The 18,187-nt window shown below is 47.0% G+C and overlaps 2 protein-coding genes and 1 non-coding gene across 5 annotated transcripts in view; all 3 read right to left on the bottom strand.

Moving 5' to 3' along the window:
• Positions 1 to 1,312: 1,312 nt before the first annotated feature.
• On the bottom strand, positions 1,313 to 3,546 carry tomm20a (translocase of outer mitochondrial membrane 20). The gene is made up of 5 exons (XM_030106122.1): positions 3,320 to 3,546; positions 3,103 to 3,149; positions 2,937 to 3,018; positions 2,139 to 2,281; positions 1,313 to 1,849 (listed from the first exon to the last, which is right to left on the bottom strand). Exons 1-5 carry the CDS (start codon positions 3,441 to 3,443, stop codon positions 1,805 to 1,807), a joined length of 441 nt encoding a protein of 146 aa, XP_029961982.1. The 5' UTR covers positions 3,444 to 3,546; the 3' UTR covers positions 1,313 to 1,804.
• Positions 1,946 to 2,078, bottom strand: LOC115399909 (small nucleolar RNA SNORA14). Its single transcript, XR_003932741.1, has one exon. It is a non-coding gene; the product is annotated as a small nucleolar RNA SNORA14 (small nucleolar RNA).
• A 1,257-nt stretch (positions 3,547 to 4,803) lies between the features above and the next one.
• arid4b (AT-rich interaction domain 4B) overlaps positions 4,804 to 18,187 on the bottom strand; it is a 43,022-nt gene continuing 29,638 nt past the window's right edge. Inside the window, exons 10-24 of one of the 3 annotated variants that reach the window (XM_030105998.1) lie at positions 17,062 to 17,138; positions 16,177 to 16,325; positions 16,006 to 16,078; positions 15,797 to 15,891; positions 15,595 to 15,692; positions 15,131 to 15,329; positions 14,847 to 15,040; positions 11,379 to 11,561; positions 10,236 to 10,320; positions 9,944 to 10,151; positions 8,568 to 9,812; positions 8,288 to 8,398; positions 7,917 to 8,141; positions 7,192 to 7,338; positions 4,804 to 7,106 (exon numbers count right to left, since the gene is read on the bottom strand). In XM_030105998.1, the coding sequence (XP_029961858.1) occupies positions 6,955 to 7,106; positions 7,192 to 7,338; positions 7,917 to 8,141; positions 8,288 to 8,398; positions 8,568 to 9,812; positions 9,944 to 10,151; positions 10,236 to 10,320; positions 11,379 to 11,561; positions 14,847 to 15,040; positions 15,131 to 15,329; positions 15,595 to 15,692; positions 15,797 to 15,891; positions 16,006 to 16,078; positions 16,177 to 16,325; positions 17,062 to 17,138 (3,241 nt within the window). In that variant the 3' untranslated portion in view covers positions 4,804 to 6,954. The remainder of the gene's footprint in view (positions 7,107 to 7,191; positions 7,339 to 7,916; positions 8,142 to 8,287; positions 8,399 to 8,567; positions 9,813 to 9,943; positions 10,152 to 10,235; positions 10,321 to 11,378; positions 11,562 to 14,846; positions 15,041 to 15,130; positions 15,330 to 15,594; positions 15,693 to 15,796; positions 15,892 to 16,005; positions 16,079 to 16,176; positions 16,326 to 17,061; positions 17,139 to 18,187) is intronic. The other 2 variants (XM_030106000.1, XM_030106001.1) reach the window with 2 other exon arrangements.

Below are 18,187 nucleotides of genomic sequence, written 5' to 3'. Positions count from 1 at the left end.
CAGCATGCTGCATAAAAAAAAAAAAAAAAAATCCGAAGAGCTGACTCATAGCCCATTCATACAAACTGAAAGCAAGCAGGAATGCAATTAAAAAATGACGTTCAATTAAGAGCATTATCGAAACACCTCAGGACTGCAGCACGTGTCGTCTCTCAGAGAAACACTCGATCTGCTGTGTCATCCAGCCTGAGCGCCGAAGCCTGTTTTTCCAGTGCTTCATGTTGACATGTCTTCGGAGCAGGCCGGACTAGTGTGGCCTCGGTGACCTCTCAGCTCTCTCCAGCCCGCAGTGGAAAGAGTGTGTGGGTCACACCGCCGAGTGTTTATTTACAGGAGAAGCAAACCAGCGGTCCGCTGTGCTGAACCTGCTGCCCCCCCCCCCCCCTCACCGAAACCTGACAACTGACCGCAGCTCCAACTCGACATCCAACACAGTCTGCTATTTTCCTCCTCCGCCTCCCCCAAAGGATGGATTAACAACGAGCCACTTCAGCACGCACACACACGGGCCAGACAACCCCCGGCTGCAGGGGCCCCTCACAACCTTCTCCTTTTTCCAACCAAATGGCAAAATATCAGCAGCGCTGAAGACAGGACTGCAGAGCATGAGTTCATGGAAAATGAAACACTGTACACCATTTAGTTTTTCACCGGGACATTTCTGGGCCGCTGTTCATTTTTCATTCCTCATGAAGAAAAACTATCCCACCCCCCCTCCACCGCCGCTCGCTCTCGTTTCCTGGCAACCTCACAAGGCCCGGACAGCTCTGGCCAGATCCCCCCAGAAAAACAGCTGCAGACAGGGATAAAAATAATTACGGCTCTATTTGTCTTCCAAGAGACACACTTCCAAGCAGACCTACTCCCTCTCCCTGCGAGTCGCTCCACTCCTGCTCTCCTGCACGCACAATAAAGTCATTCACAATGAACACATTGTGGTTCAGAGCCGTTGCACAACCACGGTTCCCTGCGCTGGTGGGAGACAGAAATACTGTAGCTGGCCTGATGGCCGTCCAGCTTTACTTTGGCACCGACTCTGCTAACCCGATGTCAAAGACTCACTACGAAGGAGAGTCGAGGATTTGGATTTAACAGTGATGCGTGTGTTCCAGTTCCTTCACGCTGTCATTTCTTATGAAGCCCGAGAAATATTATCTTGCCTTTTATACATGCAACACCTTCCATTCCGCCTGCTGCACAAATAGAAAGAGCCCACACCAAATTTCACAAGTTAAAAAAAAAAAAATTCCTAAGATTTTTCTGTGCATCGCTACTGCCATCTACTGGCAAAAAGAAATCCAGAGGCTCGAGCTGTATTTGCATGATTTATTCTGGGATTTTTCACAGAGACAAAAACACCACTAACAGTGACAGACTGCAGTATATAAAAAAAGAACTTTACAGACATTCCAGGAGAATTTTCAATAAAACAAAGAATACATCATTTTCTTCACACACATCTCACATCTATGAGTCCCACACCCATATATAACAAATTTACAAACATGGTAATTTAGTGCATCACACTCCATCCTTCAGCTCCACAAGGTCACTTCTGAGGGAAATAAATACAACGGGTGGAAATATATAATGATATTTGATGGGAATGAGATTCAAAAGAAGGAATGTGTTCATTCACTACCCCCTCCCCTCAAAAAACTTGACCCTGGTGAAGTTCTTCAATCGCAGTGACAGAGGGGATGATTGTCACACGATGATCGAGTCCAGTTGTGATCTGGTTCACAACTACATTCAGAGCTACAGATGAGTATCAGTGTCTGAAACTCCGCCATGTCACACCAAGTTATTCCACGTCATCTTCTGATAAAGACTGCGAGTTGATTATTCGCTACAAACAAAAGGAAAAAACGTGTCACTAAACAAATCCAAAAACACAAATCTGCTCCACTTTTATGCAACACAGGGTATAAAATACTTGAGGTACTTTTGTCTTAGAGGTGAAATAACCAAGAGCTACTGACAAAACTCTCAGCTTTGGATAATTCTAAGATTGATTTTGCACCCTTTCTTGTCCCAGAGACCACAAAATGCAACCGGGGGGTTTATTAAGGATGCGCCGCTGCCAAAATACCGCAACACTGTTTTCTGTTTTAACAGGAAATGTTGAAAATTCTCACCTGGCTGATGGTGGGCAGTTTGGTGAGCAACATCTGAAAGACGGGAGGAGGCAGCGTCTGTTGGAGAACCTGAAGCAGCTGCTGGGGTTGACCACACACCACGATGGCGTTGGTCAGATGGTCTACACCTCTCTCGAATTCACCTGGGGGGGGCGGGGGCAGGTCAGGGTTACAGATGGCAAGCATTTCAACAGTGTATGAAAATCATTGTCATTTCCTGAAAGTGATGCAACATGTGCACAAGAAGCATAATAAATGATTCTCAGAGCAAGTTAAACAGTGGTTTTGAAAATTACATCTGCTGCCCAAGTACTTTTTTTTTTTTTTATACCTTCTAAGCCAAAAGCTCTAAACCTTTATTTGGTAAATAAGATCTTGAATGGCAGTGGTGAGGATAGACTAGGTATTCAGTTATGTCTGGTTCACATTCAGCCACGTGGTTCCAAGCCACATGGTGGATATTTAACCCTTTACAGGGGTAGTTACTCATTTATTCCCGCCACTTTCAATAATGACAGTAATAAAACTGAAAATCAAGAAGTTTTGTTCAACAAGAAATATATTATCCTGTAGTGATGCAGGTAACAGTGAGTCCACAGTCAGACAAAGCCACAGTTGGTTAAACTTGGCCATGAAAGTGTGAGCATTTTACTTATATAAGTATCCTTAACTACTCATAAAAACAAACTAGAGACGAGAGAGGTTATACTTTCTGCAGGTTCCACTCCTGAATATAAATAACACAGGTACACTCAAACTAAAGCGGTGCCACGTGTGATCCAGGATCAGATGATTAACCTTGAGCCAGCAGCTCTTCTCCCAGCTGGATCTCCTCCAGAAAGTACTTCTGAACTGCATCCGCGTCCTTCAAGTCAGGCAGCTTCAAAGTCACCACAGAAACACAAGTTAGGAGGACGATTACAGATATTATGTGGGGCAGATATCGGTTTTCCACATGACTTACCCTCCCAAGTCCACGGCCGTCACTGGAAACCTTGTTTTTTCTTCTCCCTGTGTGAAGGAAGTGACATTAGCCAGAAGCTCCACATGTTGTCTTCAAGCTGCCACACTAACTAGCTGCTAACCGTAGTGCAGATGAATCTTTTTCCCCCTGCCTTGTGGCTGAGTGACCACATGGACGGCTAACGATGCTAACTGGCCCCTGAACCAATCACACTCACGTTCGCGGAGTTTTTCCTTGAAGCGAGGGTCGCTCCGCCGCTTTTTGTCGAAATAAATGCAATAAGCGACGAAAAGGACGCCGCACAGCCCCGCGACCACCGCGCCCGTCCGGCCGCTCAACATCTCTCAGACTAGTCCAGGTCAGGACTAGTCGGCGGGACTAGTTAGCTGCAGGTTAGCAGCTAGCGAGCTGCAGCGATACCGGAAGTATATAACTGATGACGGAAGACGTAATTTCGACGGAAGTACGTCATATCCTTTCACAATAAAAAAAAAGTGTATGTGAATTTCTGGAATTAATAGATTATAACATTTTTTCTTAAAAATATAGAATAGAATAGAATAGAATAGAATAGAATAGAATAGAATAGAATAGAATAGAATAGAAATACATTATTAATACAAATTCCCAAAGTGAAATTCTTTTGTAACGTTGCTCTACACAGAATCGAATATAATAAGTAGAATAAAATGTTAAACATATGAAAATTAAGTAAATGACTATTAAACATTGGCCATAGGAAAGAAGGATATTTTTTATTATTAACTACATGGATCGTAATCCGTTAATTTGACATATTTATGTATATTTTTTGCAGCACCTTTAGGCCATCTAGTCCAGAGTGACAGAAAAGGCATTAAAAAGAGAATAATTATTTTTATTTTTAAGATAAAGGTAATAAAATGACTAAAATCTTTTGTTTACCAGAATGTCTGATTAAGTAATAATGTTTTAAAAACTGATTTAAAGTAGAGATGGGGCATCAAATTTGTGTGCATAATGCACGTGATTTGTTTTAATTTGTAGGGTGCAACTTTTTTTTTCATCAGTGTATATGTTCAGGCTTGCAGGGTTTTTACCCATATTCACTGTGTTGACAAATCATAATTCAAATCATAAGATTAAAAACATTACAAGAACTCCTTCTAACCATGTAGCGTACTGCTTTTAAATAAAATGTATTCATATTTAGCAGAAGTGAGTGGGATGTGTGGCTCACAGTCCTCCATAGTAGTTTTTCATGCAGCCCCCCTTGGGAACCTTGGGAAAATGTATTGCCTTCCATCTGATTTATATCCATTATTTCAAGCATGGATTACCAACAACACTCGGTGGACAGAGAGAGACACACACAGTCATTAATCCATCCAATATTATGCTTGTACAATAAATCATTCCCAAACTAATTTAGGTTTTATTAAATTACCACTGAGCAAACCGGTTTTACGTGAACAAGCCCCCAGGTGGTCAGAGTTGCCTCAGGGCTCCTTGAATGAATTAAAAAAAAAAAAAAATCAAAATCCTGCATGTAGGAAACAAATATGGTTAAACAGTGTTACAATGCAGATAGCTTTAATGCACTTGCATTATTGCTTCAGATGGGGATCATTTTATCTACACCCAGTGTATTTTTTCAACAATTAAAAACCAGAAGCATTTGGAGAAAGTGAATTTTCAGCAATGAATGCAAGACACAGCAAGTACTTCACAAACTATGGCATTTATTTCAAACAGAGGCTTCTGCTTTGCTTACATTTTTACAATAAATTACACAATGACCATCATCAGATGAGCCTAATAAATACTATTGAGCATTTTTCAACAAGCTCCATTGCTTTGCTTTCTCTGAATCTATGATGCAGACTGTTTTCCATATACAGGTTCATACAGCTGAAGCTTCAGGCCATGTACAGGTTGGAAAATAGTTCTGTTGCGTCCAAAAAAAACAAAACAAAAACAAAAAAAACACCATTCTTCTCTTACAAGTACAAGCTATAGAAAAACAAGAGGGTAAAAACTAAAGCGAACATGAAATAAAAAGGAAAGAAATAAACTGATTAAAGAGGATCCGAACATAAAGTCAAAGAAAAAGAGACTGAAATGGGGGAGAACAAACATGCTGTAACCCACAATATTTACACTCAAACTACAGTTAAAACTGTAAAACTGTCTGTACAGAAAAGTACATGTTATTAACAGTGCAAGATATTAAATAGCTCGACTCAAAACACTTCTTGATATACAAATGTATAACAAAAGCATACAATTACATACAGGTGCCGAACAAAACATAGCTTCAGATTATCATACAGTAGGGGGTCTATACAAAGGAAACACTGGAGATGTCTTCAGAAATGTATACACATACGTCACTTTTATGATATAAATGCACATTTACAATATCTCTACCTTTATTCTGGTCATAGTACAGGAAAACAGAACCAAACACTATTTGGTAGGGATGAGAGTGAGACGGAGAGGTTTTCCCTTCTGATCGTGAAAATGACCAGAAAGAGACGCCATCCTTAAAAAAAACAAAAAAAAACAAAAACTATGTGTCGCTTAATTCATTGAAGCAAAACTATACTAGATTCAATAAATCTGTGTTGCGTGACAGACTGCAGATGAGGGGATTCAGCAGCAGTGCCGACTGCGAGCTGTGAAGCCTTCGAGTTAACTTGATCCTGTTGCAGATGCGCCTCGTCGGCGAGGACGACAGCAGCAGGGGGGGGGGGGGGTCACACGGGAGATGGAAAACACAACGAAACCGAGCAGATGGGCTTCTCAAAAAAGGATGACGAACATAAATAATGTGACCATTGCATTTTCCGCCCCCATCATTGCACATTTGATACTACCAGACTCAACAGTGATACCCGACGCTGGAGGAGTCCTCAGTAGCAGGTTACATGTGGTCCAGTATCTGAGTTCTGCTTTTACACGTCTTATACAAACCCAAACGCTGCTAACATCCATCATTCCCGTTCAGACTTAGCCCTTCTCTGCCTGATCACTCATACAGCATTCTACAGTCTTTTTTTTTCTTTAATTCATTCATTTATTTATGTTTTTTTTTTTTAATAAAGGGACACGTTGTTCTGGTGGACCCTCAGATTTGAGAAGAGGATCAGGAATTTATAAAAGTGCTGTCCTTTCTCAAAGTGCCCCGTGGAGAAGAACAAAAAGGCACTACAGTATCATTCCATACTCACCCGCCGAGGCTTTCGGCGGACTTACGATGGTCTGAAACCCAACCCCGCCACCACCGACGCCACTCGGAAACAAGCGAGCAGCAGGCGACGAGAGCGTCGTCACTTTCTTTAAATGAGTGCGGACAGAGAAACGTGGCAAAGTTACTGATGGTGTGCCCTTAGTGCCAATGTGGCAGTGTTTCTCCCAAATCCCCGTAAAAACACGGCGAGCACAAGCGGTACCTCGATGATCTGTGAGGACTCTTCATTGGAAATCATCCCTCACCAATACAATTTTATCAAATGGAAACAATTATTGCTTGCAAAAAAAAAACCAAAACAACAACAATTCTTGTAAATGTTCCAATTAAGAAGAGCAAAAAAGACAATTATGAATATTTTTTTTCTTGACAAATTTCATCGCCCTACACAATCTTCATAAAAGTGCACTTAAGTGCCATTAGCTTGCCAAGGAAACAGTTGTCAGTAAAAAATAGTGCTTGTTTCTTGTTTTGCTTTGTCTCTGGTCTGGTCTTTGTGTCCCAGTAGTTACAGTAGGTTGGTTCGCTCGTCCATCCTGTTGAAAGGGAACGGGGGGCGCCGGGACCCCGGGGTGCTGGTTAAGTGCTCAGTGCAGCGGCTCGCTCGCTGCGTCGTCCTGTCACCTGCACTCCACCGAGACCCCGGAGTTCTGAGATGAGGAGGATGAGGATGACACCGGCGGGTCGGCCAGCGTCAGCATGACCGCCGCCGTCAGCGAGCTGGACGAAGGCGACGAGGAAGAGGAGGAGGAGGAGGAAGCGGCCACTGTGCCTGCAGAGCAGAGACGGGTCAGAGTGAGTTTGGTAGTTTGAGGCCGACCTCAGCTAATCGCGGATGAAGGCGGGGGAACCCTCACTTTCTCGCTCCTTCTTCTTCATGCGTTTTCGCCGCCTGTCGATGGAGGCCACCTCAGACTTGAGGGACAGGTAGTGGTTCCTGATGTCCTGCAGCTTCTCCTGAAGGAAGGAAATCCTCTCCAGGCTGCTCATCTTTTCCAGATCAGCTGAGCGGAAAGAAAATACATTCATTTCATGTCAATCGGGAAAATGCAACATGTTTTGAACCTTCTAGGCCAAAGCATTGTGTTTTTTTTTTTCTCATGCATTTTTAATGAATATGGAAGTAGTCAGATCAAAATAAATGTCAGTGCTGCTGAGACGCTCCCTCACAGCAGCAGCACCCTGGAGGCGCCACCTGTGGTTAACAAAGCAGCGTCTCTGCGAGAGGTTGGAAATCGTGGAGCCCGAGAAGCGCTTAAAAGATTCTGCTGTGTTTTATTGTCATTTATTGCAGCATAAGTCGGTTTGGCTCAACAGCAGTGGAAGAATAAGAGGTGAAACTGGCTCCATGTCTGAAAGTCGGCACCAGCTTTTTTCTTGAGCTTCCGAATTTGACAGCAGCCGATCAATTAGAACATCGTTCAAATGACGATTTTGAGTCAGGAGAACAACTTGTTTTTTGATATTTGAAATGAATATTGATCATCAACAAAAACAAGCTGAAACTATTCAAGAATTCTAAACGGTAAAACTCAACGAAGAATCCGTGTGAGATTTACAGCCCGACACAGTGGACACTTACACATCTGGAAACTCCACTTGTACACGCGCTGCGACCTCCCGTGGCTGTCTCGGTGCTGGGTGTGATCTGCGTCGCCCTGCTTGTGGTACTTATGGCTGGAGGGGGGAGATCGTCCGTGACACTTGGGCGAGGCGGCAGCCTTCAGGTCCGCTGCGTTGTTCTTTGAGGCAGTGGGTTTGGCAGTGCCCTCAACAACAGACTGGTCCTCGCTGTCACTGCTGTTGGCTGGAGGAGATCAAATAACACACAGGGAGACAAAAAAAGAAGCTTGGAATCTGTATCATGAAGTTGTAAATGTTATAGAAAATTGTCTGCGTTTGAGATGAGAAGGCAGGCGGGGTGTCAGCGGTTCTGTCTACAGCTGTTCTTACCTGTTTTCCTATTCTTTTTGGGAGGCACACCTGGGCTCTTGCGGTTTGGCTTGTGTTTCTTTGAGGCTCCACCTGTCTGTGATTCTTTCTGCCGCTTCTGAGTCGCAGCCGCTACAAAGAAACAGCACGGAGATGGTGAGGGAACAGGCAGACTGTGAAATGACTTGTCAGATTGTGTTTCTTCAATATTCCACCCTGGAGAAAAATAATGAATTCTGTCATTGAGAAAAAAAATAAAAATAAAATAAACCTGATAAAGTACATTTGCGAACATTTGTACCTTTGGACTTGTGCTCGCTCTCCTGATGGCTGCCGCTGCTCAGCTCGAGGCTGCAGCTGCTGCTGCTGTTGCAGGAGAGGCTGACGTCGAACACCTTGGAGGGGGAACCCGCCCCCTCGTCCTGGGGGAGCTCCTGCAGCTCGCCGCCCAGACTCTCCACCTCCACCGTGCTGCTGTCCGTCTCGCTGCGTCCGCCCGCCGCCTCCTCCTGGGGGGGGCCCGCAGGGAGACCGTCAGAAACCGGCTCCGAAGGCAGGGCGGGGAGCAGGGACGGCGGCGGCGAGGACGGCGGCGCCTGGCCGGAGTCCTCCACGGCGCTGCCCCCGCCCGAGGGCGACTCGGGCGTCGTCGGGGGGGTGTTGAGCACGGAGTTGCTGCCGCTGCTCGGGAACTCCTGCAGCTTGTCGTTCTCCATCTGCTCCTCCGACGCCTCGTCCTCCGGCCCGCCGTCCCGCTCGGCGCCGGGCTCCTCCAGGCAGGACGGCACGGGGGGAGGGGGCGAATTGGCGGCTTCCGTGTCCGAGTCGGAGAACAGCTCCTTCAGAGTCTTCTTGGGCCACTGAGCCTGGATGCTGGACCACACGTCCTTCTGTCCCTTGGGGCGCACGGCCGCCCGGTCCTCCACGTTCCCAGACACTTTGGCCCTCTTTTCAGGGATTTCCCAGAAGCCCGCTTGTCTGCCACCTTTGCTCTTCTCCTTCATGCCGTTGTACTTCTTGGCAGGTGAACCTTTGGTTTTGGGGCGGCCTCGCTCGCTCTCCTGCGCCTGGGACTCGGCCAGCGCCGCGCCCTCGTCGTCCGAGCTGCTGCTGGACGAGGCCCCCCGGCCCTCCCCGGGGCCCGCCGCTCTCTCCTCCAGCTTCCTGGGAGAGGCCCCCGGTAACCAGTCGGCGCTCCTGGTGTTCCTGGTCTTGGCTTTGGACTGGCCCCTGGGGGTCCTCTCGGCTGCGCCGTCAGACTTCCTCTTCCTGGTGCTGGCCTCGCCCTCCAGCTCCGGCTGGCTCCGGCGTTTCGCCGCGTCGGGGACCTCGGCGCCGCCGGCATCCTGGCTTTTCCCCAAGACCGGCGAAGGTTTGGCTCCGTCGGGGGCGCCGCCGCCGCTGTCCCAGCGCTGCTCTGCTGTCTGCGGCAGCTCCGGCGGGCCTTTTCGGAGGTTGCCGCGACAACCCGGCCGATCTTCGTCGTTGTGCTCTCCTTCCTCGTCCTCACGCTCGTGCTCGCTTTCGTCCGTGGACATCTCAGACGCTGAGGCAAACGAGACGGAGCTCAAGTTACTTTCGGCAGGACGACTCGGACACAATAAACCAGTTGAGAGAGAATCAGTCCTAATCTGCTGTAAGTGTGCATGAGCACTGCAGGCTAATGAGTGTTGCTACCTTGCAGGCCATTGAGGATAGAGGTAATTTCTATAGACTTGACGGGAGACTGCTGAGTCCCTTTGTCCTCACCCTCGTCCATCTTGGAAAAGACATCCTGACTCAGGCCGCATTTGGAGCGCGGGACTCGGTTGGCGTTGGGCGAAGGGCCGCGGGCCTCCCTGTCATTGAGCCTCTCCAACCTGTCTCGCTCCCTCTCCGCTTTGTTCTGTCGGGATTCAGAGTTTCACACCAGTCAGCCATTTCACTCACAACGTCGACTCGAAAAAGTGACGGGTCGTCCGGGTCGTACCTTTATTTTTTTGCGGTGCTTTATTTTTGGTACGTTCTTATTGGCGGGCCGCACAATCTTGTCAGCTTTGACCCATTCATCATACCTAAAGAGAAAAAACATATCAAGTGCAGAAAAAAAAACAAACAAAAAAAAAAACACAAAAACAGGAGTCTCATCATTCAGGTAGCTGACAGGGAGCGGAGCACTGCTCTCTCACACCACCCACCACACAGCCACCTCAACTGTCTGACCCCAACACAGTAAAGCCTCATCAGCAAAAAAAAAAAAAAAAAAAAGAGGAAATCCCATGGTGTTAATGTGGAAAAAGACAAACCTTTACGATGAGGAAAGAAACGATATTAACACCGACCACCACACAAATCATGTTCGACAGAGTTCCAACAGTACCAAAAGGGGGGGGGGGGGGGGGGAGGAGGAAGGGGAAGGAGGGGCTACTTGGGTCGTATGGGGGGGGGTGAAAAGTTTCACAACATCACACACGACGGACACAATGCAGAGAACATCCCACTGTCTTTTATAGAGTGCTAGAGGACCACACAACAACAGTGAGACAATGAAATGCTGGTTGCACTAGTTAACCTCGGTGTCATGGTACCCTAACACTCTACGTAACACTGCATTAACCCTGACCCGCTGGGGAGGGGGGAGAGGGTTGAGAGGTAGAGGTGAGTGTAGCAGCACTTTGGTTGGCCATTCAAGAGATCCGAAAGGGAAGCTCACATTGAAAAGAAATGTCACATTATGGGATCGAAACAAAGTCGTTTGACCACGAACCACCGTTTGATTTGTTGGAAGCAGTTACATATTCAGCCTGTCTGCAGATTTGGTTGAGAGACAGACAGCTGGGGGACAGACAGACAGGGGATTCAGTCAAAACTGAGTGAGAGGGAGCTGAGGAGCCTTCCTCATTCACCCAACACTCAGTTCTGTTTCTGCCACTAGATGGCCCAGTGGGCTCCGCAGTCAGGGTACTGACCGAGGCACCGGACCAGATGAAGCAGAATAGTGAGAGAGGGATGTATCTGTTAATGCTGCGAGGACACCCCGTGAGCTGGATTACCAGAGATGTCCCTTTTTTTCTTTTTTATATTTTAGGGTGAACATAGGCGTTAGGTGATTTCTCCCCAGGTCCTGTCTTACCTGACGTTCCAGCCACAGTAGTGCACCAGGTAGAGCACCTCTCCCCCCTCCACGTCTGCCTCTTTCACAGTGGCCTCGTACGTCTTCAGATTGCGGCCTCGCCCATACCTCACCTGCACCTTCATCCCCGGGGGGTAACACTCAAACTCCTCCCCTTCCTCCCCCTCCTGACTGCTGTCATCCCTGCAAGAAAAACAGTTCAGCACTTCCTGGCCCTAGGCTGCCCCGTTTGAACACCACAGAAGCCCACCCGCACCTGTCCGCCAGCTGAGAAGCCCCGTTAACTCTGCTCCACCCTTACCTGGCCTGTCCCATAACAACGCTAGACCCTGCAGCTACACAGAAACATAAACGTCCCATTTATCTGCCTTAACTCTGGTCAGGTGTAACCTACGACAAACTGCGGGATAAACAACTGCATCGTTAATAGTAAGCCAGTTAAAAAAAACAAAAAAACAAAAACAAAACAAAAACAGCAACAACAATAACAAAAAAAAAAAAAAACAATACATGAAGTGTTTCAGCAAATAAAACATCAATCTTTCATGGCAAAAATCAATGATCATGGGAAATAAACGCTACTGTTTGGCTATCTAACCCTAAATCCACACACCAACCACTTGGGGTTCCCATTCACACACACACACACACACACACACACACACACGCATACACACACTCTAGGAAACAAAGCAGCCACGGGAAGAGAGTGGGAAACAGGAGAAGCGCTTCAAGGGTGGTGCAGCAGGAGTGCCAGTCTGTGTTTGAGGGCACGTGGGTGGGGGAGGAGGAGGAGGGGGTGGGGGTGGGGGTGGGGTGGGGTGGGGCGCAGGGGCCACGAGCAGGTTAGCACGGCGGCAAAGCACAACTTGGCAGGCAGCGCAGCACAGCGCAGCGACTCAAACGGACACTACAGCATTGTAGAGGAAGTACAACAACCGGGAAATCCAATTCGGTCTGCTGTCACAAAGAACGGCGGCTACGCCGAACGCCGCGTGGACGCCTCGCTCGGCCGGCCGCTCAGAGCGCCTGTGCTCTGCTGACAGCGGATCTTCACCAAGCAGCAGTGATGAAGAGGATGGAAACAGTGACAGCTGAAGGAACTCCAACAACTCCCAGACTGGGACGCGCTGGCTGAGTTTAAAGAGTCAATAAAACTTTCTTCACACCTATAAAACAAAAAGTGTGTGTGGCCACACTGACACAACCAGCCAGCAAATCGAGATAAAACTCAAAATTTCCAGGCTGTATGGAATTTAACGGGAAATTAAGCAACTTAGAGGATCTAGATTGCTTTTTGTACATTTGTTGAGCACCGGGAAGAGTTTATTGATCAACGCCAGTAAAGTGTGAGAAGTGCCTCTCCTGGGGATTGTTTTTCATTAAACACATTTCATTTTAGTGGGATGAAGACTAATTAATATTGTAAAAAAAAAAAAAAAAAAAATCTTTGTCCCAAAACGATTAATTTAACCGAAGCAACGGCTCCACACAATATTCAAATCAACAACATGTAACCACAACACCAAGTGCTGCTTGTGTTTTAGTTCAACACTGATTTTAGGATTATCTAAGAAACGAACAATGTTTCACCCGTGTTTGTTTTTTTTCTCTTAAGTGCCAGAGAAATAGCAGCAGTCGTCAACAATAAGATGTTCTGCTGTGAAAAATCCAACCGAAAATAAATACTGAATGTGAAGCAAAACGTGTGGCACGATAGTGTTGGGCGTCTCAATGCAGCTGGAGCTCTGTCGTGTCCTCCCTCACATAAAATAATTATCACATTCATTTTCAGATTAATTAATATTGAAATGTAATAATTAGCTGCAGCCTTCAACAAATCATCTGGAAGCAGCGTTTACGTTCAGAAAATCGACTCCTTCACAATATGCACATTAAACTTCAGTAATGGGACATCATCATGAATAAAAAAACAGCCATAAAAGGAGAAACTGTGTGGGCCAGGTGAACCAAAGCAGTTGCATAGATCTAAAAAAGAAGAAATAAAAAGATGACTCAAGCGGCCGTTCGACAATCATTTCAGAACAAAGTTTCCATCTATGCAATTACTTTGACTCATTAATGTAAATTAATACATCATTTCCCCCTTCAGGCTGACAATGAGCTAGTTTTAAGAGGCTCCAAAAAGTCCTCTGCTGGACTGGAAGTGCGATTTCCTCTCAGAGCACCTTCCATCCAGATTACGACCTGCGAACATCAAACGGGCTCGATACGATCTGATCGGCCTGCGGCTTGTCCGTCCAGTCGGTCCGTCAAAGCGTCGGCACTATCGCGCCATCTGCGCGTCCCACTGATCCCTGAGCGGGCAGAGGGATCAGGCCGCCTTCTGACGGCCAGAAAGTCCAAATATGATGGCAATCGGCGCCATCGCACTGCGGCGCGCCCGTGGTCACAGCTGATATAAACTACACCAAAGGGGGGCACTAAAAGCAGCAGCTTAAGATCTAAACAACCTCAAGATTGAGGACTTTGTAGCCTATAACTACCACAGTTAGCCCGAGTAGAGATTTCTACTTGTTCTTCACAAACACCAAGTGGACATATGGCATCTATCTAAACACTGCGGAAAGGCAACAGCAAGGGAGGTGGGGAGGGTTTCGCCTTCTGACACCAAACCACTAAACCACCCGAGCAAACATGAACTAACACTCAAACTCCCGCTGTCCTCTCAAGCATCTGAAGCACTGAGCACGACTGGAGTGTTAATGCATCAGCGACAATACTCACACACACACACACGGAACATTTAATAAAGCTGGACACCAAAAGCCAAATACATGAGAGAGGAGACGGAAGGACGGAGGGGGGGAGAAAGACAGAGACAGATGTGAGAGAAGACCAGGACAGAAGAACAGAGAGAGAGAGAGAAGAAAATGAAATGAGAGGTAAATAGAGGGGTATTTAAAAGAGGAAGGGTAGATGGAGAGGGAGTAGAAAAAGAGAGATGGGGACTACAGAAAGAAAAGAGAGATAGAAAGCAGTAAAGAGAGTAGAGAGAAAGAAGAGAGAGCACAGCGTGACATGCCAGGTGGAAGGTAGCAGTCAGGCTTTGGTGCTCTAAGAAGTTTCTCCCAGCTGATACCGACTAAGCCACAAGAAATAATAATAGCACAGAGGGCAGCGAGTTAAGAGCAGAGTTAGAGGAGACAGAGGAGGAGTGGGGAGACAGAAAGAAGAGCGAGAGAGCGAGCTCTCCTCCCTCCGGTTAGCAGGTGGAGGTGAACTGTGCGTACACTGGATATTAGTGTCATTAAGGGCAGAAAGCCGCCTGTCCTCCACAGCTAGCAGCAGCACAGTCTTTTCACTGGTCACTTCCATCAAGGTGTGTGAATATTTCAGCTTTCTTTCTACTGTCTGGAGAAACCTGACAGTGAATAATGTCAGCTCAGCGCGGAGCTGGTGTTTCACCACCGTGGTGGAGGGGAGGCAGCGCCGCGGTCCACCTACCCAGAGTTGTCCTTGCTCTCCTGCTCGTCGTCGAGCTCCCGCTTCAGGCCGTCGGCTCCGAGGCGGGCCGTGGACGAGCCCTCCTCCGCGTCCTTGTGAGGACCCTCCTTCTCGTCCTCGGCCCCGCCGTCCTTCCTCTCTGGCTTCGACGGTTCGGGCTCGCCTTTGCTCCGAGCCAGGTCGGGCTTCTCGTCCTGTGGGAGACGGGCGGTTTTGCCATCAGAAACATGGGAGGTCTGGGGAGGCAGAGGTGAGAACAAAACACCAAGATTTCAGTGACGTACCTTGCAGACTACAGACTGCACGCTGCAAGTTTCCCCGTCCAGTCGGGTTTTCTGTTCCTCTAAGCTGGATGACTTGGTAGCTGCTGCTCTGGGCTCCTCTTCGGTCCTCACTTCAACCTTGGGACCCTGCTTCAGAGGGAGGTCCATCCGAAACGTGATGGCAGTGGAGGTGCAGTATTCCTCGAATCCATAAAGGTACCTGAGTGATGCGAGGAGACACTGCTGGTTATCATATCCCACGAGAATCCGCACTCCAAGACACCAGAACTTCTTAAAGATTGAGTCACAATTTATTCTGGAGACGCTCACTCTTAAAAAAAAAGATCGAAACCCAAAGTATTACCAAACAGAAAAGTGAATCAAACGGCACGTCAGTGCTGTTGAAAAACTACAGAGCGTATAAGAGTCGAACTAAGGCTGCATTCTAAAAGCTTTCGGGCTGCGGAGACATGGTCTGCACTTACTTGCGGTAAGCACATTTGACATTGTAGCCGGCGGCTGAGTTGAGCACAGGGATTCCCAGATCCTGATACACTTGCTTCCAAACGGCGCCGCTTTCGATCTGCTCGGAGACGACAGATTGCACGTCAGTCGACATCAAACAAAACAAGCGTGACCGAAGTCACAGAGCTGCGAGAGAAACCTGCTCCCAAAGCCACCACTCACGTTGTCAAAGCCGCCCAGTTTGTGCACCAGCCTGTAGAGCTTAAACAGGTTCAGGTTCCTGTAGCCCAGAACGGGCCGCTTGTTGATGGGAGTTCCTACAGAGAACAAAGACACGGTTTCAGACAGATATCTAAAAAAAAAAAATCACATTTGCGATGTGCAAAACTTATAAAGAGTTAAAAGTGACTTTTGTCTGCAGTCTGACTGACCTCTGTCTTCCATGAACTTGTACAGCTGCTGGAGAAAGCTCTCCCTCTCGTCTGGGAACAGCTCCACCTCCTCCTGCAAGAAAGGAACAGAACAGATGCAGTGGATCTTTTTTTTTTTTTTTTTTACTCAAAATCACTGAGATGAAAGTCTGCGGTGGACTCTGCGTTTACCTCCTCCTCTTCCCCGCTTGCGCCCTCTTCCTGGTCCTCCTCCTCATCCTCGTCGTCCTCCTCGCTGCTCGAGCTTTCCTCTTTCACTTCCGTCTTCCAGGTGCAGGGGACGACCTGCCGCTGCTGGAACTCCAAGGCCGCATCCAGCGCTGTCAAACACACACGGCCAATAAAGCATGACGTGATGGGACTCCGGTCAGGGCCGCTCGTTATTCCCCACCAGCGACCGGCTGGTGTCCGTGTCTTAAAATAGCACAACATCTGTACGAAAACTGAGAAGAAACTAGAGAAATGTGCAGATAAATGATCAGTGCCGGTTTACAAATACTTCTCTGCTACGGGAGCTATTTAAACTACAGCTAACCTTGGAAATGATAATCTTAATAATGACGGTTATGTAAAAACTAGGACGTTATAAAAAGACTCAAAGTGGCATGAAAAGCTGTCAGCATTTGTTCTGACGCAGAGCAGCGGAAGCATTCAGCCACAATGTCACAGGTGGGTTTAAGCAGCATCCAAGAACCTTGGCAGATGCTTGTTTTACGCTTTTGTAACACAAAAAAAAAAAAAAAAAAAAAAAAAAATCACTCACAGTTGTGAGTCAACCACCTGTGAATGCCGAGCGCGGGAGAACACGGCAACACAAAAGCTGTTTCCTAACTGTAATTACAAGAGAGTAAAAGCTCTGCAGCAGAAAAACAGGGGCAGCGTATGAAAGGCCCGGTGAGGAGTTCAAAGAAGAATGCAGTGGAACAACAACAACAAAAAGTTCTCTTTCTTCAGCCTTCCCCACAGATGTCCGGCGACAAAGTACGACTTGTGCACCGGTTCAGGATTTCTCTCTCTCTCTCTCTCTCTCTTTTGAGGTTTTCACTTTGAACTCACCTGGTTTGAGCGCGGCGTCAGCTTTCGGAGGACTATCGCTGTTTATCTCCCGGACATCCTTCCGCAGCACCATGTAACTGCAAAACAACAACAACGCCCATTAAAAAAGATGCACACATAAGACACTATGTGGATGGATTGTCAGCTGTAGTGGGACAGAGTTACTTCTTTGAAAGTAGAGGAAATACTTTTGTAGTTACTGAACATGAACAGTAACTTACTTTCATCATTTTAAATTCAATTTAGACTCATAACTGATTCATAATGTGTTAGCTGGAGGAAGATGCTCTATAATCAAATAGAAAAATAGAAGGAGTGATAATAAAACAGCTGAGATCAACTAAAAACATGCAGACAACAAACACAACTGAGGTTTGTGCTGCGCCGATGCCGCAGTGTCCAGGTAAGTAATAAGGCAGCCAAAATCTGAGCGGATCTTTCTTTTCCTGAAACAAAGATAGCAGCTCGCAGTTTCCCCAAAGCATATCAGTCCTGATAATGAAAACACCTGCAGTCAGAAAACTCCATTTAAACTTTCTGACCTTACAGCACAGCACCAATAACGCTCTCAAAATCTGAGGGCAGGAATGGTCATGACTGCACTCAGAAACTACTTTCTAACAGCATCTCCACGAGGAGCTGAGGCAAAGTGTTGGCGATCTGGCAGATAGATGGATCAGCGGAGCCTGTAAGCTGAAAGCAGTCAGAAGCTTTGGCCGCCGCGCAAGTGAGTCGATTTGCCGCGGTGTCTGTAGGCAGCTGAGCCGATCCAATGACTAGATCTGTCACGGAGAGGAATTTTCAGAGGAGTGGTATATAATGCTCACACATAATACTGAAATTGACAGCTCGGCTCAACGACGCTTCCTTTTGATGGATCACCTCTAATGGTGCACTTGACGAATCAGAGTGACACGCGGTCTGATCTGAATGTAAAGCCAGGTCACCTTTCATTTTTTAAAGCCAGAGGTCAGCCGCAACTTGATCAGTTCTGTGAAGATTTCAGTCTAAACAATATGGGACGAGAGTGAGGATAAAACAAAGACCCACAGTGCAGCAGAGCTCTGCAAAATCCACTGATCTTATCTCACTAAAAGTCAGGCTGCTCATCAATACTGCTTAAACC

The sequence above is a fragment of the Salarias fasciatus genome, chromosome 13 (assembly GCF_902148845.1).
Source record: "Salarias fasciatus chromosome 13, fSalaFa1.1, whole genome shotgun sequence".
NCBI lineage: Eukaryota > Metazoa > Chordata > Actinopteri > Blenniiformes > Blenniidae > Salarias > Salarias fasciatus.
The sequence above is the reverse complement of the archived record's forward strand: the minus strand, read 5'-3'. Positions and strand labels throughout refer to the sequence as shown.

What these genes read in the sequence shown, in the direction of transcription:
- tomm20a (XM_030106122.1), bottom strand. Translation starts at nt 3,443, where the DNA reads ATGTTGAGCGGCCGGACGGGCGCGGTGGTCGCGGGGCTGTGCGGCGTC. An exon ending in CAAGGAAAAACTCCGCGAAC is followed by an intron (nt 3,150 to 3,319) that starts GTGAGTGTGATT and finishes TCCTTCACACAG; the next exon opens with GGAGAAGAAAAAACAAGGTT. An exon ending in AGAAGAGCTGCTGGCTCAAG is followed by an intron (nt 2,282 to 2,936) that starts GTTAATCATCTG and finishes CGCCCCCCCCAG; the next exon opens with GTGAATTCGAGAGAGGTGTA.